Below are 27,587 nucleotides of genomic sequence, written 5' to 3'. Positions count from 1 at the left end.
TGCATATTCCTCAGCTACCAGCATGGAACCTTACTCTAGTTTTGGATGCTTTCACTCAGGCACCATTTGAGCCCATAAGCTCAGCATCAGTGAAGTGCCTCTCATTAAAAACCGCTATGCTAGTAGCCTTAGTATCGGCTAGAACAGGGTTCCCCAACTCCAGTCCTCAAGGCACACCAACAGATCATGTTTTCAGGATTTCCTTTGTATTGCACAGGTGAAGCAATTATCACCTGAGCAATACTAAGGAAATCCTGAAAACATGATCTGTTGGTGTGCCTTGAGGACTGGAGTTGGGGAACCCTGGGCTAGAAGAGTGAGTGATCTTCACGCTCTATCAGTAGACCCTCCGTTCCTGTCAATAACACGAGACAGTCTGATTTTAAAGACAGACCCGTCCTACCTTCCAAAACGGGCAACTAAATTTCATAGATCTCAGGAGATATGCCTACCTTCCTTCTATGAGAACCCGTCAACACAGGACGAGGCGAAATATCACACTTTAGATGTGAAAAGAGCGGTGCTAGCCTACCTAGATAGGACCAGTCCCTGGAGGCAGAGTAGGTCTCTTTTTGTCTCCTTCCAGGGTAACAGGAAGGGGTCTGCAGTTACATCAGGCACGATATCCAGATGGATTAGAGATGCGATCACAATGGCATATTTGGCAAAAGGAGAAGACCCTCCACTGGGGATTAAGGCGCACTCTACTAGAGCCATATCATCCTCCTGGGCCGAGAGGGCGAATGTCCCAATTGAACAAATATGTAAGGCTGCAACCTGGTCTTCTCCGTCTACCTTTTATAGTCACTATAGACTAGATTTGTCCTCTACCGAGGATCTAGCTTTTGGTAGATCAGTCCTTAACACGGTGTGCCCTCCCAAGTGATTGTCTCTGGAAATCTCTCAGTGGGTGCTGTCGTGGCGAAGAGGAAAAACCGGATTACTTACCGGTAATACTCTTTTGTAGAGTCCACGACAGCACCCGCTCACTTCCCTCCCGTAAAGATTTTTTCACACATGGGTCTCCTTGGTGGTGGAGATTATGAGTTAAGTTAGATATGTGATTAAACTTAGTAAGCATAAAACTACATAGGGGTAAGATAGATGAATCGCCCAAACAAATTGACTAAAACATGTATGGCGGTTCCTCCGTTGTTCTCGGTAACACAAACTGAGGGAGCGAGGGGGACCGCCCCATTTATCTCTCTGTAGGTTTCCTGTTCCGGGGCGGATCCCCTCTTTCAGTGGGTGCTGTCGTGGACTCTACAAAAAGTATTACCGGTAAGTAATCCGGTTTTTTTCCAGTGGCATAAGGTCACCCAGAAGCAGTGTGAAAGACTGGTGGAAAGCATGCCAAGATGCATGAAAGCTGTGATTAAAAATCATGGTTATTCCACAAAATATTGATTTCTGAACTCTTCCTGAGTTAAAACATTAGTATTGTTGTTTCTAAATGATTATGAACTTGTTTTCTTAGCATTATTTGAGATCTGCAAGTACTGCATTTTTTTTGTTATTTTGACCATTTCTCATTTTCTGAAAATAAATACAAAATTTAGTGCTTGGAAATTCAAAGACATGACAGTAGTTTATATAATAAGAGCAATTTACATTTTACTCAAAAATATACCTATAAAGAGAAAAATCACACAAACTGAAAATTTTGCAGTGGTCTCTTAATTTTTGCCAGAGTTGTATATATTTATTCTACGGTCTAGTGTCATCCCCCACATTTTGATTTTCTTCCTTACTTTTTTGTATAATTTTATTAATTGTTTTAATATACTTCAATAAACTGTATATTTTATGAGACCCCTCTGTAGCACCTTATTTGTGTTGGTATTTTGATATGCAGCAGCATCCCCCTCCTCCCTGTAGTTACTGTATAACTGTAGATGTACTATACAACTTTACCTTGGAAGTTTCAGGTCTCTTTGTAGATCGGTGGCATGGGCTTCATGAGAAATGCTTGCTTCTTCAGAGCGGTGGTAGCTATTTGAATACAAAGAATGACAAATTTCATGAGTGATCAGAAGTTTCTGGTGTTTTGCTGGACTCCTTTAACAAAAGAAGCCATAGACAGTCTGTATCCCACCATTGCTGTCCCTCTATTACCCCAGGCATTATCTACATGGTGGGACATAAAAGTTGTTCAGTCTGCCTCTATGCCTGTGTTCGATATTGGGGAAGCATCTGGCTGCACATTCTCCAGCCAGCAATGTCTACTGGCAGCCCATGTTCTACTCAAGTCATGGAGCCTTGGGCGAAGTAACGGCGGCAAATCTGTTCCTAATGGACTGCAATCCAAGTTATTATGCAAATTTTACTTTTCTCTGCTTTTCCTAAATAGTCAATTCCAGTGAGTCAGTATAATGTTCAAGTCATCAACCGATAGCGTAAAAATCACATTTTATTGGACAAACCTCCCAATAATAACAATTTTTTTTAAACAAAAAAAAATCAAAATTTACCAAATTATTATGCACAAGTGTTTCCAAACATTTTATGGATTGTAAAGAACTGAAAATGGTCATGACTCGAATTTGCAGCATTAGGTCATATTTACTGAAATCATAAGCTTTTCAAATCAAAAACATCTTAACAACATCTTAACAGAACAAGTTAGAGTGGCATGTAAAGGTTTGGGCATCCCTGGTCAATATTACTGTTATTGTGAACAGTTAAGCAAGTTGAAGATGCAATGGTCACTAAAATGCCTAAAGTTAAAGCGGACCTGTCAGCTGTTTTGGCTGAGAAAAGATGCGGCCACTGCCTTTCAGGGGTTATCTACAGCAATCTATAATGCTGTAGATAAGCCCAGGCTCGGACTGGCCAACAGGGTAATAGGGGAATCCACCGGTAGGCCCCTGTGCAGATCTGGGCCCCCAACCCCATTGTATGGGCAGTACTTGGTATAATTCACTTGATTCACTCTGTACAGAAAAAAAGCAGTATATCATCACTCATTAACCAAACCATCCAGTTTATTCTTATATAGAGATACAGGTTCATTTGTGAATGAGAGTAGTGTGATATTTGTTTGCAGGTGAAAAGTGGGCCCCACCCCCAAAGTCAGTGTTACTGGTGTGCCATTGGCACCACAGTCCGACACTGGATAAGATACACTGCACTACAAGATAAGAAAATTAACTTTTATTGTACTCACTCGAGGGGCTGTCCTGTCTGATGGGTGTCACAGCTCCGGGTATGGCGTCTCTCATCTTCTTATGATTGTCCCCCTCCTACTTGCTTTATGGTCCCTAGCATCGTGATCCTGCGCAGGCATACTTATCTGCCCTGTTGAGGGCAGAGCAAAATACTACAGTGTGCAGGTTCCGGGAAAGGTCAGAGAAGCCAAGCGCCTGTGCACTGCAGTACTTTGCTCTACCCTCAACAGGGCAGATAAGTATGCCTGCGCAGGAGTGCAATGCCGAGGAGTCATGAAGCAAGCAGGAGGGCGGCATCGCAAGAAGATAGGTGTCGCAGGTCTGGCGCCTCCCATCAGAACAGATCGACCCCGGGTCAGTATAATAAAACTTTTTTTTCTTATCTTTCAGGTCAGATCGGGGGCTTATCTACAGCGTTATAGAATGCTGTAGATAAGCCCTGAAAGGCAGTGGCCACATCTTATATCGAGCCAAAACAGCTGACCGGTTTCCTTTTAAAGATCACACATTCCCTTTGTATTTTAGGCAAAAAAAATTGTAATTTTTGACATTTTAAAAATTACAAAAAGGAAAATGAGTTCATGCAAAAGTTTGGGCTCCCTTGGAGATTTGTGTGCTCCGATAACTTGGTTTTAGACCTTAATTAGCCTGTTAGGGTAATGGCTTGTTCAGTATCATCGTTAGGAAAGGCAAGATGATGCATTCTCCCAGCTTTATAAAAACCCAACCTCCTCTAACCTTGTGCCATAAAACAGCAGCCATCGGTTCTTCTAAGCAGCTGCCTAGCACTCTGAAAATGGAAGAGGTGGAGGCCCACAAAGCAAGAGAAGGTGATAAGAAGATGGCAAAGAGTTTTCAAGTTGCTCTTTCCTCAGTTCAAAATGTAATTAAATGGCAGGTAACAAGAACAGTGGAGGTCAAGCTAAAGTCTAGAAGACAAAGCAAAATTTCAGTGAGAGCTGCTCATAGGGTTGCTGGAAGGGAAAATCATAAACCCCGCTTGAATGCAAAAGACCTTCAGAAATATTTAGCAGACTCTGGAGTTGTGGTACATTGTTCTACTGTTCGGAGTCATCTGCACAAATATGGCCTTTATGGAAGAGTCATCAGGATAAAACCTCTCCTGCTTCCTCACTGTAAAATTCAGAGTCAGAAGTTTGTAAAAGTACAACAGATTGCGACTATGCTAGAGACACCCTCACCAGTGACCCCGATCCGTTCTGAGGCCGGTACAAAGTCCGGTGAGACTTGAGGAAGATGAGTCCTGAGGACGATTTGGAGGCTTTTCTCACCGTGTTTGAGCACACAGCAGAGCAGGAGAGCTTGCCGATGTCCCAGTGGGCTGAAGTGGTGGCCCCCTTCCTGACAGGAGATGCCAAGAAGGCCTACTTGGACCTCAGTCGGGATGATGCCCTGGACTATGAGAAACTGAGGTGAGATCCTTGCCCGACCAGGGGTTAATACATATGTGCTGGTATTCCAGTGGAGTCTCGCCCTGCCAGGTCTCAGGCATATGACTTGTTACAGCTGGAAAAAAATGGCTTCAGCCTGCGTCCTTAACCCCTTACCAGATGGTGGAGAGGGTGGTGGTTGATCTGCTAGTAAGAACTCTGCCAGCCGCTTTTCAGTGTTGGGTGGGCCAAGGGGATCCCAGCACCCTAGACCAGGTGGTCAGTCTGATTGAGCGGTATACAGCCACTCAGGACTTTATACTGGACTCTGCTCTCCTATGGTTAGAAAGTCAGGGCCCGCCGGCCCTGGAGCCTGGGAAAGATCCATGACCCTCTGCATGGGCCAATCAGGACTGAGCCCGTACTGAGGGAGTACCCTGAAGTTAGAGTGACAAGAGACCCATTTCCCCTAAACTGGTCCCGGCATCCAGTCATGCTGCAGCTATTAGGTGTTGGCGGTGCCAAGGGCCAGGACATATGGCTGCCAACTGCCCCCTGACAGCTGAACCCATGGACTGCGGGTTTACTCGGCGTGTGTCTATGTACGCCCAGGCCGTTTTCGCCACGGATCCGTTTGTTCTAGCGGGTGAACCACATCTGTTCCAGGTGCGTGTAAACGGACACTAGGCCGAAACCCTCCTGGACTCAGGAAGCCTAGTGACACTGTTACATGAGTCGTTGATCTTGGGCTTGGAATCCACTGGAAAGAAAGTGGATGTGGTTTGTATACATGGTGAATTTCAACATTACCCGACAGGACAGCGGAGGTTACTTTTTTCACCCCGTGTGGAGAGATAAAACATGGTGGTAGTGGTGAAGACCCTTCCATATGGGACTGTGTTTGAAAGAGACTTGCCCCTGTTCTGGTCCCTGTGGGAGAACAGGGTTAACCCTTCCAGGGTAAATGCTATTCCGAGCGCGGAACCCGAAGATCCCGAGTTAGACATACCTGCCGTAGAGGTCGCCAACCTAGGAACAGAGTGCAACCCCAATAGGTTTTCCCTAAAGGTATTGGCAGGAGAGGTCGAGGAGACCCCACCGAGCCCCGAGCTGGAAGTGTCCTGTGGTACGTTCGGGACAGCTCAGCTCCAGGATCCCACTCGGGCCCGGGCACGACAGAGGATGATAGAAATTAATGGGGTGGCTCAGCAACCGGGTGCAGAGGCAGATTTCCTCCGCATGGCTATCCATCAAGATACAGGGTGGATAAAATCTAGGATGAAGTGGTGGAACAGCTGGTAGTGCTCCAGATGTACCGTCGAGCAGTGCTAGTGATGGCACCCGCACACATGCTGGGGGGGAACTTAGAGGTAAAGAAAACCCAAGAATCTATTCTGCGTTTTTTTTGGCCCGGGATTTATGCTGCGGTGCAGAGGTATTGTGAATCATGTCCTGAGTGTCAACTGACCACACCCACTACACATTTCCGGAGTCCATTGGTACCTCTGCCTATTATAGAAGTAGCATTTGAGCGGATAGGAATGGATCTGGGGTGACCTATAGTGAAGTCCACCTGTGGCCATAAACTTATTCTGGTCATAGTGGACTACGCCACGCGGTACCCAAAGGCGATACCACTTCGCCACACCTCGGCAAAACAAATCGCCCGTGAGCTGTTTACAATGTTCTGCCACCTTGGACTCCCAAAGGAGATCCTAACAGATCAGGGGACACCTTTTATGTCCAAGGTGACAAGGGAGCTATGTAAGCTGCTCTGGATTAAACAGCTGCGCACATCGGTGTACCACCCACAGACCTATGGGTTGGTGGAAAGATTTAATAAAACCCTTAAATCTATGCTGAAAAAGGAGGTTTCCAAGGATTGAAGGGATTGGGACAAGTTATTGTCCTACTTTATGTTTTCCATTTGCGAAATACCACAGACTTCTACATGATTTTCACCCTTTGAACTACTGTATGGTAGGCATCCTACGGGTCTGATGGACGTAGCCAAAGAGAAGTCGGAGCAGGAACCTACGCCACATAAGTGTAATAGAGCACATGGCCAATATGCAGGACTGGATCTCAGCAGTCATGCCTATCGTAAAGGAGCATTTGATGGATGTTCAGGTGTCACAGCTGCACATATAACAGACCACTGTATGCTGTCAGCAGGAGATCAGGATTTAGTCCTAGTACCCAACACCGAAAGTAAGCTTATGGCCAAGTGGCAAGGGCCATATGAAGTTCGGGAAAAGGTTGGGGAGGTGAACTACCAAGTATACCAGCCCGGGAAGAGAAAACCAGAATAGTTGTACCACATTAATCTGTTAAAGGTGTGGAAGGACTGGAAGTGTATGCTTATGGATGTGACTGCTGAAGTGTCATCTGGGGACCCTCTGACAGTGGCCCAGGCGGAGGCAGAGAGAGAGGTAAAGATAGGAGACACTGTCTTGAAGAAGCAGCAGCAATGCGGAAATTAGCACAAGAGATTACGGATGTATTCTTGAAACTATCCGGTCATACCTCTGTCATCCAGCATGACATTATCACCGAGCTTCACGTAAGGGTGCAAATTAAACCATACATTGTGCCCGAGGCTGGGAGACAAGCCATCGCGAGTGAGGTAAGACAAATGCTCCAGCTAGGAATAATTGAGGTGTCCTAGAGTGACTGGACTAGCCCAACTGTGCTAATCCCGAAGCCGGACAGGTCATTACGGTTCTGTAATGACTTCTGTAAATTGAATGAGGTGTTGAAGTTAGATCTTTATCTAATACCCTGGGTGGATGAGCTGATCGATTGAATAGGGCAGGCTCAATACTTTACCACAATCGATCTAACCAAGGGTTACTGGCAGGTACCTCTCACAGAGTCATTAAAAGACAAAACCGCCTTCATAACACCAGAAGGTCTGTACCACAATGTCATCTTGCCCTTTGGACTACATGGGGCAACAGCCACGTTCAGAGGCTGATGGACATTGTGCTAGAACCTCATCGGAAGTATGCGTCAGCGTACTTGGATGACATCATCATCTTTAGTACTGACTGGCATACCCAAGCGGTAGTGAATTCGCTCAGCGCTGTGGCTTGGCGGCGAATCCCAAGAAATGTGCAATAGGGCTCGAGGAAGCCCAGTACTTAGGATACGTGATCGGCCGTGGGGTTATGAAACCCCAAATAAATACAATCGAGGCCATACAGAACTGGCTCCAACCTGTTATCGCCAAACAGGTGAGAGAATTTCTCAGCATCGTTGGGTATTACCGGAGGTTTATACCTAATTTCTCTAGGAGAACAACACCCCTAACTGATCTTTTTAACAGCTGACATGTGCCCAGAACAGCCACGAGTGGAATCGCGATCCACCCGTGGCTACTAACCCATTAAATGCCGCTCTCAAACGCTGACAGCGACATTTAACATGCGCTTCCGGCAATTGCATCGGAAATCCACCACGTCACGGGTCACCGGTGGGTTGGCATGATAACCAGAGGCCGTCCTCATCAGCCCCAACTTCGAGAGATTCGTTGTGTAGACACCTCTAACGATGGCCTAGCAGCGGTCCTGTTGCAGGAGGTGAACGGAGTGGAACATCCGGTTACCTACCTAAGTAGGAAACTCACCTCGGCCAAGAAAAATTATAGCGTAGTGGAGAAGGAGTGCCTGGCCACTACCTTGGAGTCCCTACACTATTATTTGCTCGGTCGACCGTTTTGCCTGGTGACAGATTATTCACCCTTGGCTTGGATGAGAAATGCCAAGGAGAGAAATGCTTGGGTCACCAGATGGTTCCTGTCTCTGCAAAATTTCAATTTCACTGTGGAACATCGTGCAGGGAAGGCGCAGGGGAATGTGGACGCCCTGTCCCGGGCATCCTGTATAGTGACAAGTGTTCAACACTTGAACACTTTGAACAGAGGGGGGATATGTGAGGCAGTGAGTGGGATCATATGCGAGGGTCGGTATGTATCCACCAAGATGTGCATTGAAGGGTATTGAGGCCGCTGGAGTGCATGGCAGTCAGAGATATAGCTGTGATTGCAAAGCAGGATAAAAGTTTGGACTTGGACAAGCTATTTGCCCAAAGAAGATTTAAGAAAACCCGGCATGGGCTTTTATTTTTCGAGCGAACTACAGGATGGTAGTGGTTCTGTTCGCTCCCTCCAGCCAGGTCTTACAAGTGACCCATGACCACAAATTTCCATTTAAACATCCTGCAGCAAAGGGTTGGGTGAGTCAGTTTTTTGTTTTGCAAACTGCAGAGCAGGTGGCTCTGCAACATCCGGCTTGTGTGAAGTAACAGAGCCAAGGGAAGCAATAACATCTGGCACCCCTCAGCATGACATGGCGGTGCAGTTGCCCACAGCAACAGTCTCGGATATGGACTGTCTTGACGACCCGGCTGCGATCTGGAGAATACCATTTGCTTTCCATTTGTGATTTTCTTTAAAGACATTTGGTTTGAACTTTATGTGGTTCCTGCCTATCTGTTGCACTGCACCAACCCCGCTGCACTACAACGGGTAGAGCGAAGAATGGATTCAATTAAATTTCAACAAATTATTGATGCAAACATAACCCAATCTGTAAAAAAGCTGAAGTTGAAAAGAGGATGGCTTTTACAATTGGATAATGATCCTAAACACAAGTCAAAATCCACAATAGACTACCTCAAAAGGTGCAAGCTAAAGGTTTTACAATGGCCATCACAGTCCCCTGATCTGAACATCATTGAAAACCTGTTGTTAGATCTCAGAATTGCAGTCTATGCAGGATAACCCAGAAATCTAACAACTGGAAGAATTTTCCAAGGAAGAATGGATGAAAGTCCCTCAAACAAGAACTTAAAGACTCCTGTCTGGCCACAAAAAGCATTTACAAGCTGTAATACTTTCAAAAGGAGGTGCTACTGACAGCCTTGATGGGAGCGAGAGTGGATAGATCCAAAGACTGTTTGGGCCTCTTGGGACTATTATTGGGCTCAGAATAACAGCTAGGTTTTTTCCCTCTTCTTGCTACTTTCGGACCTGTGCCTTCCCCTCCCTATCCCTTATTATATCAGTCTTGTCTTTATGTGTAATGTTCTTTTATTAAATATGTAGTACACTGAAAGACGGAGCTAGTTTACATTGGTGCCAAATATAACTTTATCAGGAGGCATACTTGAATTTTAGTATATCACTCTACATTTTGGCTTCTCACTACTGGGGGGAGCCATTCCCAATATTTCATGCTACTGTACTTTGTCTTTCCTTTAAATTTCTTTAAATTGTTTTCTGGAAGATGTTTCTGAATGTAATTGTTTGGATTCTTGTTTCAATTGTTAAATTATAAAATTTAATACAAATTTACAGTTATATAAAAAAGGAGGTGCTACTAGGTACTAACCATGCAGGGTGTCAAAACTTTTGCATCAGCCCATTTTCCTTTTTCTAATTTTTAAAATGTAAAATATATATATATATATATATATATATATATATATATATATATATATATATATATATATATATACACACAGTGGGGAAAAAAAGTATTTAGTCAGTCAGCAATAGTGCAAGTTCCACCACTTAAAAAGATGAGAGGCGTCTGTAATTTACATCATAGGTAGACCTCAACTATGGGAGACAAACTGAGAAAAAAAAATCCAGAAAATCACATTGTCTGTTTTTTTTCATTTTATTTGCATATTATGGTGGAAAATAAGTATTTGGTCAGAAACAAAATTTCATCTCAATACTTTGTGATATATCCTTTGTTGGCAATGACAGAGGTCAAACGTTTTCTGTAAGTCTTCACAAGGTTGCCACACACTGTTGTTGGTATGTTGGCCCATTCCTCCATGCAGATCTCCTCTAGAGCAGTGATGTTTTTGGCTTTTCGCTTGGCAACACGGACTTTCAACTCCCTCCAAAGGTTTTCTATAGGGTTGAGATCTGGAGACTGGCTAGGCCACTCCAGGACCTTGAAATGCTTCTTACGAAGCCACTCCTTCGTTGCCCTGGCGGTGTGCTTTGGATCATTGTCATGTTGAAAGACCCAGCCACGTTTCATCTTCAATGCCCTTGCTGATGGAAGGAGGTTTGCACTCAAAATCTCACGATACATGGCCCCATTCATTCTTTCATGTACCTGGATCAGTCGTCCTGGCCCCTTTGCAGAGAAACAGCCCCAAAGCATGATGTTTCCACCACCATGCTTTACAGTAGGTATGGTGTTTGATGGATGCAACTCAGTATTCTTTTTCCTCCAAACACGACAAGTTGTGTTTCTACCAAACAGTTCCAGTTTGGTTTCATCAGACCATAGGACATTCTCCCAAAACTCCTCTGGATCATCCAAATGCTCTCTAGCAAACTTCAGACGGGCCCGGACATGTACAGGCTTAAGCAGTGGGACACGTCTGGCACTGCAGGATCTGAGTCCATGGTGGCGTAGTGTGTTACTTATGGTAGGCCTTGTTACATTGGTCCCAGCTCTCTGCAGGTCATTCACTAGGTCCCCCCGCGTGGTTCTGGGATTTTTGCTCACCGTTCTTGTGATCATTCTGACCCCACGGGGTGGGATTTTGCGTGGAGCACCAGATCGAGGGAGATTATCAGTGGTCTTGTATGTCTTCCATTTTCTAATTATTGCTCCCACAGTTGATTTCTTCACTCCAAGCTGGTTGGCTATTGCAGATTCAGTCTTCCCAGCCTGGTGCAGGGCTACAATTTTGTTTCTGGTGTCCTTTGACAGCTCTTTGGTCTTCACCATAGTGGAGTTTGGAGTCAGACTGTTTGAGGGTGTGCACAGGTGTCTTTTTATACTGATAACAAGTTTAAACAGGTGCCATTAATACAGGTAATGAGTGGAGGAAAGAGGAGACTCTTAAAGAAGAAGTTACAGGTCTGTGAGAGCCAAAAATCTTGATTGCTTGTTTCTGACCAAATACTTATTTTCCACCATAATATGCAAATAAAATGAAAAAAAATCAGACAATGTGATTTTCTGGATTTTTTTTTCTCAGTTTGTCTCCCATAGTTGAGGTCCACCTATGATGTAAATTACAGACGCCTCTCATCTTTTTAAGTGGTGGAACTTGCACTATTGCTGACTGACTAAATACTTTTTTTCCCCACTGTGTGTGTGTGTATATATATATATATATATATATATATATATATATATATATATATATATATATATATATACTTACTGTATATATACAGTTAGGTCCATATATATTTGGACAGAGACAACATTTTTCTAATTTTGGTTCTAGACATTACCACAATGAATTTTAAACAAAACAATTCAGATGCAGTTGAAGTTCAGACTTTCAGCTTTCATTTGAGGGTATCCACATTAAAATTGGATGAAGGGTTTAGGAGTTTCAGATCCTTAACATGTGCCACCCTGTTTTTAAAGGGACTAAAAGTAATTGGACAGATTAAAGAATTGTAAATAAAATGTTCATTTCTAGTACTTGGTTGAAAACCCTTTGTTGGTAATGACTGCCTGAAGTCTTGAACTCATGGACATCAGGTTAGGATAAAATTAGGGTTAGCCTAAAGTTAGGGTTAGGCTTAAAGTTAGGCTTGTTCTCAATTGTTTCACCAATAATTTGATAGTAGTCACGTCAGTTAGTTTAATTATCTAGTACTAGCTGAAGAACCTGGCGCTGCCTGGGCATAGTAACTAACTACGGTTAGTTATAACAAATTTTAATGAATATATATATATATCTGAGAATAGAGCCCTGCCCACTCCGCATAGCCACATTCACTATAATATCCCACATCATCCCATCAGCCAGAGCCAACGGACTACTACCCCTAATATCCCACATCATACCATCAGCCAGAGCCACCAAACTACTACCCCTAATATTATTATTTATTATTATAGCGCCATTTATTCTATGGCGCTTTACATGTGAGGAGGGGTATACATAATACATACAAGTACAGTAATCTTAAACAATACAAGTCACAACTGGTACAGGATGAGAGAGGACCCTGCCCGCGAGGGATGGGTAAGGATACAGTAGGCGAGGGTAGAGCTGGTCGTGCAGCGGTTTGGTGGATCAGTGGTTACTGCAAGTTGTAGGCTTGTCGGAAGAGGTAGGGCTTCAAGTTCTTTTTGAAGGTTTCCATGGTAGGCGAGAGTCTGATATGTTGTGGTAGAGAGTTCCAGAGTAGAGGGGATGCGCGGGAGAAATCTTGTATGCGATTGTGGGAAGAGGAGATAAGAGGGGAGTACAGAAGGCGATCTTGTGAGGATCAGAGGTTTCCTGCAGGTAAGTACCGGGAGACTAGGTCACAGATGTACGGAGGACTCAAGTTGTGGATGGCTTTGTATGTCATGGTTAGGTTTTTGAACTGGAGTCTTTGGGTAATGGGGAGCCAGTGCAGGGATTGACAGAGGGGAGAGGCCGGGGAATAACGGGGGGACAGGTGGATTAGTCGGGCAGCAGAATTAAGAATAGATTGGAGGGGTGCGAGAGTGTTAGAGGGGAGGCCACAGAGCAGGAGGTTGCAGTAGTCAAGGCGGGAGATGATGAGGGCATGGACTAGGGTTTTTGCAGATTCTTGGTTGAGGAAAGTACGGATCCGTGAAATATTTTTGAGTTGAAGTCGGCAGGAAGTGGAAAGGGCTTGGATATGTGGTTTGAAAGAGATCAGTGTCAAGGATAACCCCGAGGCAGCGAGCTTGTGGGACTGGAGAGAGTGGGCAGCCATTTACTTTAATGGATAGGTCCATTGGGGGGGGGTCACGTGAGATGGGCGAAAGATGATTAATTCTGTTTTGTCCATATTAAGTTTTAGAAATCTAGCGGAAAAGAAGGATGAAATAGCAGACAGACATTGAGGGATTCTGTTTAGTAGGAAGCTGATATCTGGTCCAGAGATGTAGATCTGTGTGTCATCAGCATAGAGATGATACTGAAAGCCATGAGATTCTATGAGCTGTCCGAGGCCGAAGGTGTAAACGGAGAAGAGCAGCGGCCCTAGGACTGAACCTTGCGGGACTCCGACGGATAGGGGGCGCGGTGAGGAGGTGGTGTGTGAATGGGAGACGCTGAATGTCCGGTCTGCTAGGTATGATGCAATCCAAGATAGGGCCAAGTCTGTGATACCAAGAGATGAGAGGGTCTGTAGTAATAGGGAATGGTCCACTCTGTCAAAGGCAGAGGACATGTCCAGGAGGAGGAGGACAGAGTAGTGTCGCTTGGCCTTGGCGGCTAGTAGGTCATTGGTGACCTTAGTTAGGGCAGTTTCAGTGGAGTGGTGTGGCCGGAAGCCTGATTGCAAGTGTTCAAGGCAAGGAGGGAGCAAGAAGAGAGGTGGGAGGATAGTTCAAGATGGACATGTTGCTCCAGTAGTTTTGAGGCATAGGGGAGAAGTGATATAGGGCGATAGCTAGATACAGAGGATGGGTCAAGAGAGGACTTTTTGAGAAAAGGTGTGAATGAGGCATGTTTAAAGCTTGAGGGGAAAACACCAGTTGTTAGTGATAGGTTGAAGAGATGGGTTAGGGTTGGGATGAAGACTGTGGTGAGGTTTGGGATGAAGTGGGATGGGATCGGGTCAAGTGCACAGGTATTGAGATGTGATCTTGAGAGTAGAGTGGAGAGTCGATCTTCTGTAATGGTGGAGAAGTTGGTTTTGGGGAGTAGGGCAGGGCAGGTAGGAGGAAGGGCACTGGGGGTTGTTGACCAAAACTGTCTCTGATGTTATCAATCTTCTCTTTGAAAAATGAGGCAAAGACATCAGCTGAGATGAGTGAAGAGGGAGGAGGTGCTGGGGGGCGGAGGAGAGAATTGAAGGTGTTGAATAACTGTTTAGGGTTGTAAGACAGGGAGGATATGAGAGATGAGAAGTAGGTTTGTTTTGCTGCAGCGAGTGTGGCCTTGAAAGTAGTGAGGGACTGTTTGAATGTGATGAAGTCCTCATTGGAGTGGGATTTTTTCCATCTCCGCTCAGCAGCCCTGGAAGCCTGCCTCAGTTCTTTGGTCAGACTGGTGTGCCAGGGCTGTCTGTTGATTTTGCGAGTTTTGGTATGTTTGAGAGGGGCAACTGATTCCAAAGCTACAGCTATTGTGGTGTTATATAGAGCGGCATCCGCATTGTGTAGGGAACTTATGTCTGTAAGAGGGAGGAGGGATTCAGACATTGAGTGTAGATCGAGGTGTTGAAGATTTCTGCAAGGGTGTGCATGTTTTTGCGGTGGGAATTGTGGACCTAAGGAGGAGAGGGAAGAGAATGTAAGTAGGTTGTGGTCAGAGAGAGGAAGAGGTGAGTTAGAGAGGCTAGATAGGGAGCAGAGGTGGGTGAAGATGAGGGCTAGTGTGTGGCCATCTTTGTGAGTGGCTGCAGAAGACCATTGAGTGAGGCCGAAGGAGGAAATGAGAGATAGAAGTTTAGTGGCAGCTGAGAGGGAAGTGTCAATGGGGATATTGAAGTCGCCCAAGATGATAGTGGGGATATCAGTGGAAAGGAAATGAAGTAGCCAGGTGGTGAAGTGGTCAAAGAAGGTGGTGGCTGACCCTGGAGGGCGGTATATGACAGCTGGTTGGAGGGGGAGTAGATGCACACAGAGTGCACCGCGAAGGAAGGGAGGATAACAGAGGGCAGCAGTGTGATTGGGCTGAAGGAGCCATTATCTGACAGGAGAAAACCAACTCCTCCACCATGCTTGCAGCTGGGGCGGGGGGTGTGGGAAAGGTGGAATCCACCATGTGAGAGTGCAGCAGGAGAGGCTGTGTCAGAGGACGTGAGCCAGGTTTCGGTGATGGCGAGGAAGGAAAGTTTGTTAGTAATAAAAAGATCATGGATGAAAGAAAGTTTGTTGCAGACAGAGCGAGCGTTCCACAGAGCTCCTGTTAGTGGGACTGGGGAAGCTGGGGCTGGGCGAATGTGTATAAGGTTGGAGTGGCTACGGAAAGTTGTGATTGGGTGTGGATGGGAGGTAGAAATGACTGTGGGAATGTGGTGAGGAGGACCAGGATTTGGAGAGATATCGCTGGCAGTGAGGAGGAGTAGAGAGAGTGTTAGCAGGTGGGAGCAGGAGAGGGCATGAGGGGACTGTCTGTGTTTGGAGACAGAGGATTGTATGTTGAGGAACAGGCGAGATGGATTGGAAGGATTGAAGAAGAGATGAACAGTTCCTTACTACGTGTAGGGATTAGTGGGGTTAACAGAAAGTGAAGGATTATAGGGGTCAGAGTGGAAACAAACAGAAACATTGTTTACAGTGACTCTTTCCAGTTACCTTCTATTCCCTTCTGGTTCAATTCTGGATTAATTCATATTTTCATATCATCTGACACTTCTAGGATACACACTGCAGACTAAAGTCTTGGCAGACTTGTGCTATGCAATATATGTACTACAAAGTGCATTCAGGTGTGAAGCTGAGAGGAGTGGTCTGTGCTCCTATTGGTCAGATAATTAAGAGTGGACCAGATGCATATGATCAAGCCAAAGTAAACAAGGTCATAAATAATACTGGGGCACATACCAAGTGAATGCTATGTGCAGAGGTAAGAAGTCTTTGTGGAAAGCTAAGTGACGTACCAAATGAATGCTATGTGCAGAGGTAAGAAGTCTTTGTGGAAAGCTGAGTGACGTACCAAGTGAATGCTATGTGCAGAGGTAAGAAGTCTTTGTGGAAATCTGAGTGCCGTACCAAGAGCCACCGGACTACTATCCCTAATATTCCACATCATCCCGTCAGAGCCACCGGACTACTACCCCTAATATCCCACATCATCCCATCAGCCAGGGCCACCAGACAACTACCACTAATATCCCACATCATCCCGTCACAGACGCTGGACTACTCCCCCAATATCCGACATCATCCCGTCAGCCAGAGCCACCGTTCTACTACTACTAATATCCCACATCATCCCGTCAGCCAGAGCCACCGGACCATTACCCCTAATATCCCACATCATCCCATCAGCCTGGGGTCAGAACCAGAGCGATGAGTGGAACGGTCCTAACTTCCATACCGGGGATTCCTTTAAGAGAGGCCTGGGGTCAGAACCAAAGCGCTGAGTGGATTTGTCCTGACTTCCATACCTATGATCCCTTTAATAGAAGCTTGGGGGGAGAATCAGAGCACTGAGGGATTTACCCTAACTTCCATACCAGGGATCCCTTTAAGAGAGGGCTGGGGTCAGTACCAAAGCGCAGAGTGGATTTGCCCTCACTTCCATACCGGGGATCCCTTTAAGAGAGCCTGGGGTGAGAACCAAAGTGCTAGATGGATTTGCCCTGACTTCCATACCAGGGATCCCTTTAAGAGAGGCCTGGGGTCAAAACCAAAGCCCTGGATGGATTTGCTCTGACTTCCATACCAATGATCCCTTTAAGAGGGAAGATATGCCTACGGGATGGAGGATGTGTGATGGGGATATGGGTAGGGAGGGGGGATTCATTTCTGTCATGTGCTTTCTGCTCCTTTCAGGGGGACAGACAATGGCTGGGAGCTTATGTTCCCGAAGATGCTAGATTTCTCCCACCATGTCAGTGTCTGTTGAGGTGCTGTCAAGTGAGAAAACTTGCTCATAGCAACCAATCACAGCTCAGCTACTTTTAACCAGCTCTGGTGAAATGAGAGATGCTTAGTGATTGGTTGCAAGGAAAACTGTTGCTCATAGCAACCAATCACAGCTCAGCTTCTTTTGAACAGTTCTGGTAAAATTAAAGATTCTTCGTGATTGGTTGGTGATACACACATACATTCACTTTTATATATAGAGATAGGTAATTATACATATAGTGCCTTGTGAAAGTATTCAGCCCCCTGGAACTTTTCAACCTTTTCCCACATATCATGCTTCAAACATAAAGATACAAAATGTAAATTTTTGGTGAAGAATCAACAACAAGTGGGACACAATTGTGAAGTTGAACGAAATTTATTGGTTATTTTAAATTTTTGTGGAAATTCAAAACTGAAAAGTGGGGTGTGCAATATTATTCGGACCCTTTACTTTCAGTGCAGCAAACTCACTCCAGAAGTTCATTGTGGATCTCTGAATGATCCAATGTTGTCCTAAATGACTAATGATGATAAATATAATCCTCCTGTGTGTAATATATATATATATATATGTATATATATAATCCTTCTGTTTGATGCACAGAGAGCATCACGAAGACCAAGGAACACAACAGGCAGGTCCGTGATACTGTTGTGGAGAAGTTTAAAGCTGGATTTGGATACAAAATGATTTCCAAAACTTTAAACATCCCAAGGAGCACTGTGCAAGCGATCATATTGAAATGGAAGGAGTATCATACCACTGCAAATCTACCAAGACCCGACCATCCCTCTAAACTTTCATCTCAAACAAGGAAAAGACTGATCAGAGATGCAGCCAAGAGACTCATGATCACTGTGGATGAACTGCAGAGATCTACAGCTGAGGTGGGACAGTCTGTCCAAAGGACAACAATCAGTCATACACTGCACAAATCTGGCCTTTATGGAAGAGTGGGAAGAAGAAAGCCATTTCTCAAAGATATCCATAAAAGTGTGGTTTAAAGTTTGCAACAAGCCACCTGGGAGACACACCAAACATGTGGAAGAAGGTGCTCTGGTCAGATGAAACCAAAATCGAACTTTTTGGCAACAATGCCAAAAGATATGTTTGGCGTAAAGGTAACACAGCTCATCACCCTGAACACACCATCCCCACTGTCAAACATGGTGGAGACAGCATCATGGTTTGGGCCTGCTTTTCTTCAGCAGAGACAGGGAAGATGGTTAAAAATGATGGGAAGATGGATGGAGCCAAATACAGGACCATTCTTGAAGAAAACCTGTTGGGAGTCTGCAAAAGACCTGAGACTGGGACGGAGATTTGTCTTCCAACAAGACAATGATCCCAAACATAGAGTAAAATCTACAATGGAATGGTGTTAGAATGGCCAAGTCAAAGTTCAGACCTGAATCCAATCGAGAATCAGTGGAAAGAGCTGAAAACTGCTGTTCACAAACAATCTCCATCAAACCTCACTGAGGTCGAGCTGTTTGCCAAGGAAGAATGGGCAAGAATTTCAGTCATTGGAGGAACAAAATTAAGGAGACATACCCCAAGCGACTTGCAGCTGTAATAGCAGCAAAAGGTGGCACAAGAAAGTATTAAGTTAAAGGGGCCGAATAATATTGCACGCCCCACTTTTCAGTTTTTGAATTTCCACAAAAATTTAAAATAGCCAATAAATTTCGTTCAACTTCACAATTGTGTTCCACTTGTTGTTCATTCTTCACCAAAAATTTACATTTGGTATCTTTATGTTTGAAGCATATAAAAACTAATACCATCAGTATTATAGTGCAGAGGAGGTGTATGCACTTTTATGTTCTAGCAGTGAAAAAAGTGAAGTGTCAGATGGTGATGTGGATTTCGAGGGATTTAGTAGCAGCGATAGCGATAGCTCAGAAATGAGCAGTGATTCTGGTTCATCCTCAAACAAAAGGATCAGTACAACAAGAAGGCCAAATAGCGCTACTGGAGAGATGTCTCCAAATCAGGGAACACTGCATTTTGGACCAATTATTTTTTTTTAATTTGTTTATGACAGCTTGCTAGAGCATATTGTCCTACAAACAAATTACGCGTCTCAATTCATCAGTCAGAATTCACGATTCTATTATGGTAGGTCAAATTTATGGACACCAACTAATGTCCCAGAAATGAAATTTTTTTTAGGACTTACATTCTCCATGGGGCTTGTTAAAAAAAGGAGCATTCAGTTGCACTGATCCAACCGCTCTGTTCAAGCCACCCCTATGTTTTCCGCCGTTCTTCCTAGGACCTGATAGGGAAACCATGATTCTATGGGTTCCCTTCATACACTCTTAGGGTCTCACACTTCATACTTGTATGATTTTAGCTGACACAGAAGAAATCAACTCTCACCTAATACTGTTATTCTCTGCTCTCACCTCTTTAACACTTAGGATTCATGTAGCTAAAGGATATATCAGTAGTTCCACGTAGCCCTAATGAGTACATAGTCTTAGAACTAAGATAAATCACTACAGATAAAGGGGCTATGAACCCTTAGTAAGACAGGTTAATGAGGGTAATACTAGGGCATTGTATAATCAACACCTGTATTAACCTTTTTCTGGAAATTCCCGAATGTATCTAATAATTAACGGCCGAATACAATCTGATTGGTTACAGAATATGAATATGATTGGTTGAAACCATTTATGCTTACTGTTGAATAATCAATTGTCCAATGAAATACGATGATGTAATGTAACTGCCTACTCAAATGAGCATATAAGCTACCTAATTAAACTAGCATTTTGAGACATCCTGCAGATACATACCCTCTGTGTGTGTTTGTTCACCACTACTCGAATAGGCCTCAAACCAATAATCTGTCAACCCTCCAGCATATCGATCTCCCATTGAGAGATAAAGATCAAATCTCAGACTCTTCAGTTGGCGTCCCTGGGTGGGCTGGCTGCAAACAGAAGACACCCGTATCCGAGATCCAGCAACCGCAGACTGAGGCCTAGAGGACACACAGACCAAAAGCACCGGTGAAGGTAAGAGCCATTGATTCTTACAATTCTCTGTGTCTCATCTTACCACAAGCTGCAGCTGAGCCCCGGGTATAAGTATAGTCATCTTCTTATATGACCAGTTGTTTAGCAAAGAGCCGTAGAATATCCTTGTGATATACAAAACGTATACCAGAGGGAGAAAACTAAAAGCTGCTACGTATGATTGCAACATGAATGAATGACCCAACCTTGAGAGTACAGAGAATTCTTTACTGTTTTCTGCCTCTTGGGAACGTCCCTCCATGATAACTGGCTTGCCAGGATTCGTGAGGGCACGTCTCTGGTGGTATATGCATAAAGAAGGCCACATACGTCCTCTTGGGGAGTGCTAGAGGTACTGTTACGGTGTTACAATGCCGATTGCGACAGGATAGGTCTATCTACCTTCTATCCTGTCTCATACGCACAAACTGCCCCCTAATGGTGCTAAAGAACTTTGAGGTAGTAGGAATCACATTAGCCTGCATATTAATGATAGCTCTTGTCTTCTGGTTGATAAATAAGATCTCTGAGTATACAAGGTCAAGCTGAAGGAAAAGATTCTTACTGGGCTAATGAGAACATTTGGGTCATATTAGTCTGCCTATGGTTAATTGAATTTGCTCTCTGGTTGATATATATAGATTTGTTGAATATACTAGGATTAACTACAGAGAAGTGCCATCTCATATTGAGTACGTAGAGATTTAGTGGCAGGTGACCGGTGTGGGGTCACGTTGGCCAAACCACTAAATAAGTAAACTTCTTTATCAGGGTTTCCTACGGGTCTGATGGCTATCAACTGATCAGTTTCAGTTTAGGACACGCAAGTTCAGACACTGAGCAGGAACCCCTTGTAACAACGGCATGCAAGCCTATGCATCAAATTAGTGAAGTGCAGTCGGCATAGGTCAAGAAATTGCTAGCAAAGTGGTAAAGAATTTGGGAAGTGGGCACAAAATAACAGCACGTATTAAGAGGATAGTGAATAACAACCAGAGAAAGAGGCAGATAGAGAGGGAATGAGATAGAGAGATACGGTCTAGGTGCGGCCTGTACATTGAGTTAGCGAAGTGCAGTCAGTATGGATCTGCAAGCCACAGACATTTGGGCATTTTAGGATAGTCCAGGAGAATTTTAGCCCCCAACATAGTCAAGTATCAACCAGAACAATCAGAAAACAAAGGTAGGACTTTAGGAAGCACCAGGAGATAGAAAGGAGAGGCTGCAGTGGCTAGAAGACAGGTGTAACAAACTTAATGAGTTAAAAGTTTACCTACCATTACTGAATCTGTATGTGAAAGAATGTGAATGACCTTTGAGACTCTCTGCTGATAAGTGAAAGTGCATGATCTTACGTGTAAAAGAAATTCTGTTTGAATGAGAGGTCATTGCGGGTTCTGTCTGCAAACTGCGATTTTCAAAAGAAAATCAGATGCGAATCATGTTCTGTATGATAGATGGATATTAGCTGGGATACTCCCAGGCACGAATGTGAAGAAATTTCATTATACACAGCGAGGAGATGATTGGTGGGCGCTACTGGCATTGAATGTGCATGTCCCTTTAAGTAACGCACTGAAAGGACACACTTTACAAGACCTGAGGTTTAATGAACAGTTTATATTGCAAAGCCCAAACGGCCAAGTTTTCCACAATAGACGTTTCCGTGTTAGGAATAGAGCCCCCCATTGAGTGTATGGTGTATATTGTGGGTTAGGAAAGTTCTGTTTTGTGGTCTGAGCTTGCCTTGTATGTGTGCCAAGTATTTCATAGGGAAGATGCGGTGCCTTAATTGCACATTTGGATTACTGCTGATTATATCTCCTGAAGGTTGGAGAGTTGTTAAAATTGTACCAGGAGGGTATGTCCAACAGCTCACTGGTTTTGGATTTCCAGAGTATAAAGTATTCCGGCTTAATGTACATGGAATCCCTGCAATTCCCTGGGTCGATGGAATTTTGTTAAGTGACATAGGGAATTATAATCTTGTTAGATGTCCGTTAAATAATGGAGAGCCAGAATCTTACCTTGTTCAGGCACAGCTGGCGGCTCTCCTCACTGGGTTCACACTGTAACATAATATGTATTTGTAAAAGGTATATAGCTAGGTTTGTCTTGATGGTTAAGTTGCGTTTAGAGTGTGTAATATATGTTGATAAGGAAATAGAGGCAGATGGTTCAAAGTACAACTTTGACTTGAAGCAGTGTCAGATATCCATGGAAGGCAATTGTCAGGTAGTAAAGATAAGGAATGCTTTTAGTATGTTTGCAAGAAAGAAAAGTGTTTAGTTGAAAGAAAAGAAAAAAATTTCCCGTTATATGTGTTATGAAAATCCACCACTCTGCCCCCTATTCAGTACTAGCATGGTGATTTCCAAAAGTGGGGGAGAGGAGAGGAGAATCCGCTATTTTTTGTCATTTTAAGGCTGTGTGCCCATGATGCGTTTTGTTAAGCGTTTCCGCAGCGTTTGAGCCGGCTCAGACGCTGCAGAAATGCTTAAAAGATGCATCAAATTAATTAGCATGCGTTTTTGGCTTTTTATGCCAATGCATGCGTTTTTAACCGCTCAGGAATCACTTAGCGGCTAAAAACGCAGCATGCTCATTAATTCCCGCATTGCTGAGCGTTTTTAGCCATCCCCAATGATCCCAGAAATCGCGTGTCAAAAAACGCGTCAAAAACGCGTCATAAATCGCGCAAAAAACGCACGGAAAAAGACGCGCGATTTCTGGGAAGGGGATCCTTTTCCTGAGTGTTTAAAAACGCTAGCGTGGGCACATAGCCTAATGGAAAATTATTATTTTAAAAATATGCTAATCCATAAGGGTATCTCTCACTAATCTGGATGTGTTGAGTTTCTTTCCGGAAGGTCCAAGAACCTGGTTGTACGGCGATCACACAGCATGAGATAGTAGAAAGCAGAACCACTCCCTCCCTCATAACTCTACAGGGGAGGTGGAGTTGACGGCACTCATTGAGGTGTTTAGGGGGGCCTTAAGGTAAGCAAGACACTACATATACAAGTCATTGTTTTCAGGTGAACCCACAACTACGGCCCCATATGGGGAGGGAAGGTCTCTTCTTACATCAACAGGCCCTGAAAGAGGTTGCCTTAGTGAAAGTGAGGGTACATATGAAAAAGAACCCATGGAGCACGAAGCAAACAAGTTGGTTGGGAACCAGCCAGAAGACCAAGGTACTGGGAGACCCCTGAGGCGCCTCCACTGGTCATGGTGAGCATTAAAAATAACCAGTTAGACTTAGGTATCTTACAGGCTCTGACTCGGCCACCAACCGGGGAAGAGACTGAAGTCTGGTCGGAAGCTGGAGCTCAGAACCGTGGATGGCGGGACAGCGGGTATGTTTTGCCAAAATCCTTGCACCATGTGATGGCTCATGACTCAACGCACGTGAGTGAAGACAAAACTATGTGCTCTGAAGAGAGTTGTTGGGTCCACCTGCTTAGTTTTACATTAGCATAGATTAGATGCACACAACACAGAATAGAAAGATGCCATAAACACACACGTGCACCTGGGCCCTTCTACCCGTTTCAATGACTGCTGATTGACTTCATACAAGCTACCCAAGGTAAGATGTATGAAGTATGTGCTCATGTGTGTTGATCTCTTTTCAGGGGACTGGAAGCCTTCCTGATGTCAGAAACTACCACAACTGAGGTACTCTTTTGTCCCCACAGATGTTGCAACTATGTGACAACCGCTCCAGCTGGTCCAGAGTCCAAAAAGGGACTCCCATTTGTGTATAAGTTTTTGATTCTATTCTAGTTAATCTAGACATTGGTTGTTGACCAAAAGACCCAAAGACCACTGGAGCCACTGGTTGATGGTCCCCGCTAAGCCACGTCCGTAGAGCTTAAAGGAAGACCGGTCCATGCAAGCTACTATGAGGTCCTGGAGCGGAAGAATGCGGGTCCTGCCCCTGATAATGCTGGCAGCTTTACTGCAAGAAGGACAAATGGACAAGACACCTCAAAATAACACATCATCAGTAACCTTGTGGTTCAACACCAGGGTAGCAACAGCTACATTTAGGGTGGACTTGTGTCAGATAGTGAAGTGTCAATGGAATCTTAAATTTGGGAAGAAGAGTAGCAACCCCAATTACAAATATCTAACAGGAACTGAAGGGGCGGTGGTATATATCTGTGTAACTAGACCCGGAAATGAGAACTGTAATTCTTGGTCAGATGCAGCCTGGAACACGGGAACCTCATGGGGGTATAAGCCAGAGGAAGCCATGACTCGTGTTAGTTCATCAGGAAAGCCTCTTCTCAAAAGAATGAATATTGCTGTACCCATTCCAAAATGGGGTTGTAATCCAGAGGTTTTGAACTGGAGATTCTCTTGCAATCCTCTCCTTATAACCCTGGATGAACCATCTCTTGGAGATGAAGGTCTCTATGTATTGGGACTGTATATCCCAGGTAGACAGGTTCAGCAGGGAACATTTTGGTTGAAAGCTGTTCCTGCACAGGACAAGGAACAAGGGGAGGACAAACCCCAAAGGTCAGGAGAAATGTTGGATGTTGACTGAATTGGGGAATTAGGCTATGAGGAGAAGTTAGCCGTAGAAACGGGCTACACAGAGAGGAATGAATGGTTTCTATGGATGAAGTACACTACAGAGCAAAATAACAAATCTGATTGTATTGCATGTGCAACTGCTAGGCCCCATTTATTGACTATTCCCCTCAGATATTCAGAACAGGATCAAGTAGATTTACAGTGTATTCTAGCCCTGTATGATGCCACATATGACCCTAGTGATAATGTTTTGTGCCAATCTCTATCAGTACGGTATCCAATAGCAAAAATTGATCAAGTGCCACCTAGAGTTTACGCATATCCAGGTGACTATACTTGTTTCCTGAGGACAGGACCAGAGAGATGGGTAGGAAATCTGACTTCAGAGTTTTGTCACATCACCATTCCCATAAATACAGATACAGGAGGTTTTAAAACCAGTTGGTTCTATAACCAAACTATAGCAAGGAGTGACATATGGTGGTTATGTGGAGATCTGAAATTAAGGCCTAGGTTGCCACCAAGTTGGATTGGCAGCTGTGCTCTAGTCCAGGTGCTTATGCCATTTAAAATGATTTCATCAGAAGAAATAAAAGGAGGTGGAATGAATGTTGAAACTCTACACAGAAATAGAAGATCAGTACCTGCTGGGTCCTTCGATCCTAGAGTTTACATAGACAATATAGGAGTACCCAGAGGGGTACCTGATGAGTACAAAGCTAGAAACCAGATAGCAGCAGGTTTTGAATCAATTTTCTTCTGGTGAGTGACAGTTAATAAAAATGTGGTTTGGATAAATTATATTTATTATAATCAGCAAAGGTTTATAAATTATACGAGGGATGCAGTAAAAGTGATAGCTGAGCAATTAGGCCCAACTTCTTTAATGACACACCAGAATAGAATGGCTTTAGATATGTTGCTAGCGGAAAAGGGGGGCGTATGTAAAATGTTTGTAACGTTCTGCTGTACTTTTATCCCCAACAATACTTCGCCAGATGGAAGTATCACAAAGGCGTTGGAGGGTCTTACATCCCTGTCCGAAGAACTGGCGGAAAATTCTGGTATCAACAATCCGTTCATGGACTGGCTGGAATCCTGGTTCGGTAGATGGAGTAATCTTGTGTCCAGCCTTCTCATCTCTCTCGCAGTAGTAGCAGCAGTACTTGTGACCTGTGGATGTTGCTGCATACCGTGCATCAGAGGACTACTTCAAAGATTGATTGATGCGTCTATTACAAAAACTATGTACATTACAATAAAACCAAATAGTGATGAATATGAGCAAATGGTATGAGGTTGAGAATTAGATATGATCTTCCTTTCCATATGGGGAATTCGGCAGAAGAAGGGTTAGGAAGTCCGACACTGGCATTAGGCCTTTGAATGTACCTATATGTGAATGGTAGAGTCATATCTGTTCTCAAAAGGGGGGATTGATAGGGAAACCATGATTCTATGGGGTCCCTTCATACACTCTTAGGGTCTCACACTTCATACTTGTATGATATTAGCTGACACAGAAGAAATCAACTCTCACCTAATACTGTTATTCTCTGCTCTCACCTCTCTAACACTTATGATTCATGTAGCTAAAGGATATATCAGTAGTTCCACATAGCCCTAATGAGTACATAGTCTTAGAACTAAGATAAATCACTACAGATAAAGGGGCTATGAACCCTTAGTAAGACAGGTTAATGAGGGTAATATTAGGGCATTCTATAACCAACACCTGTATTAACCTTTTTCTGGAAATTCCCGAATGTATCTAATAATTAACGGCCGAATACAATCTGATTGGTTACAGAATATGATTGGTTGAAACCATTTATGCTTACTGTTGAATAATCAATTGTCCAATGAAATACGATGATGTAATGTAACTGCCTACTCAAATGAGCATATAAGCTACCTAATTAAACCTAGCATTTTGTGACATCCTGCAGATACATACCCTGTCTCTGTGTGTGTTTGTTCACCACTACTCGAGTAGGCCTCAAACCAATAATCTGGCAACCCTCCAGCATATCGATCTCCCATTGAGAGATAAAGATCAAATCTCAGACTCTTCAGACCCATTATGAAATGCTCATGACATTTTGTCATTTTACTGACAATAGTCATTGCCTTCCCAGAAATGCCCCAGAACATGTCAGACTATACAAAATCAGACCCATCATCGAAGACGTGACAGAAAAGTTCTTAAGGCTCTACACCCCAACAGAAAACATTTCCATTGATGAGTCCCTTGTAGAATACAAAGGAATGCTGCACCTCAAGCAATTTATTCTGTCTAAGAGGGCAAGGTTCGGAATAAAGCTCTATAAAATGTGCGCGAGTTCAACCGGATACACATCAGTTTTTCACATTTATGAGGGGAAAGATAGCCAACTAAACCCACCAGGATGCCCTATTTATCTGGTGACATGTAGAAAAATCGTTTGGGAACTGATTGTAGTCATTTTGTAAAAATGGAGTTATCTGTATGGTGACAATTACTACAGTAGCCCTATTTAAAAGTCTGGTTGAGCATAACATAGGGGCTTGTGGGACCATTCACAGAAAACGTCAGGGGTTTCCACAATCATTGGTCAACGAAAAATTCCAAAAGAGGGAAATAAGCTGCTTTCCCTCAAGTATAAGGATAAGAAAGATATTTTTATCATGGGCGGACATACAGCCGGTACAGCTGCACAGGGGCCCTGGAGAAGAGGGGGCCCGATCTGCTGCTGAAATGTCTTGTTCTCTCATAGAACCAGCGGCGGCATCTACACTAAAAGGAGAGGAAGGGGGCCCGTACCTTAGTCTTGTGCCGTCAGAGAGGGGTGTGAACACTGCAGAAGGGCCCCCTTCTTGACTTCCTAGTTGACGCTGGCTCTATGATGCAGGAGCCCGGGATTCCTGGA

The 27,587-nt window shown here is 44.1% G+C and overlaps 1 protein-coding gene and 1 long non-coding RNA gene across 4 annotated transcripts in view; one reads left to right on the top strand and one right to left on the bottom strand.

Moving 5' to 3' along the window:
- The window catches only part of LOC141069165 (histo-blood group ABO system transferase 1-like), a 194,318-nt gene that overhangs the window by 42,967 nt on the left and 123,764 nt on the right, over positions 1-27,587 (bottom strand). For all 3 annotated transcript variants that reach the window (XM_073558567.1, XM_073558550.1, XM_073558557.1), the window contains exon 4: positions 1,915-1,992. In XM_073558567.1, the coding sequence (XP_073414668.1) occupies positions 1,915-1,992 (78 nt within the window). The remainder of the gene's footprint in view (positions 1-1,914; positions 1,993-27,587) is intronic.
- LOC141069180 (uncharacterized) lies at positions 270-27,587 on the top strand. Its single transcript, XR_012226526.1, has 3 exons — positions 270-1,281; positions 19,975-20,130; positions 25,677-27,587. It is a non-coding gene; the product is annotated as an uncharacterized lncRNA (long non-coding RNA).

This window comes from Dendrobates tinctorius, unplaced genomic scaffold (assembly GCF_039654945.1).
Source record: "Dendrobates tinctorius isolate UK_male_01 unplaced genomic scaffold, ASM3965494v1 ptg000013l, whole genome shotgun sequence".
In the NCBI taxonomy this organism is placed as follows: domain Eukaryota; kingdom Metazoa; phylum Chordata; class Amphibia; order Anura; family Dendrobatidae; genus Dendrobates; species Dendrobates tinctorius.
The sequence above is the reverse complement of the archived record's forward strand: the minus strand, read 5'-3'. Positions and strand labels throughout refer to the sequence as shown.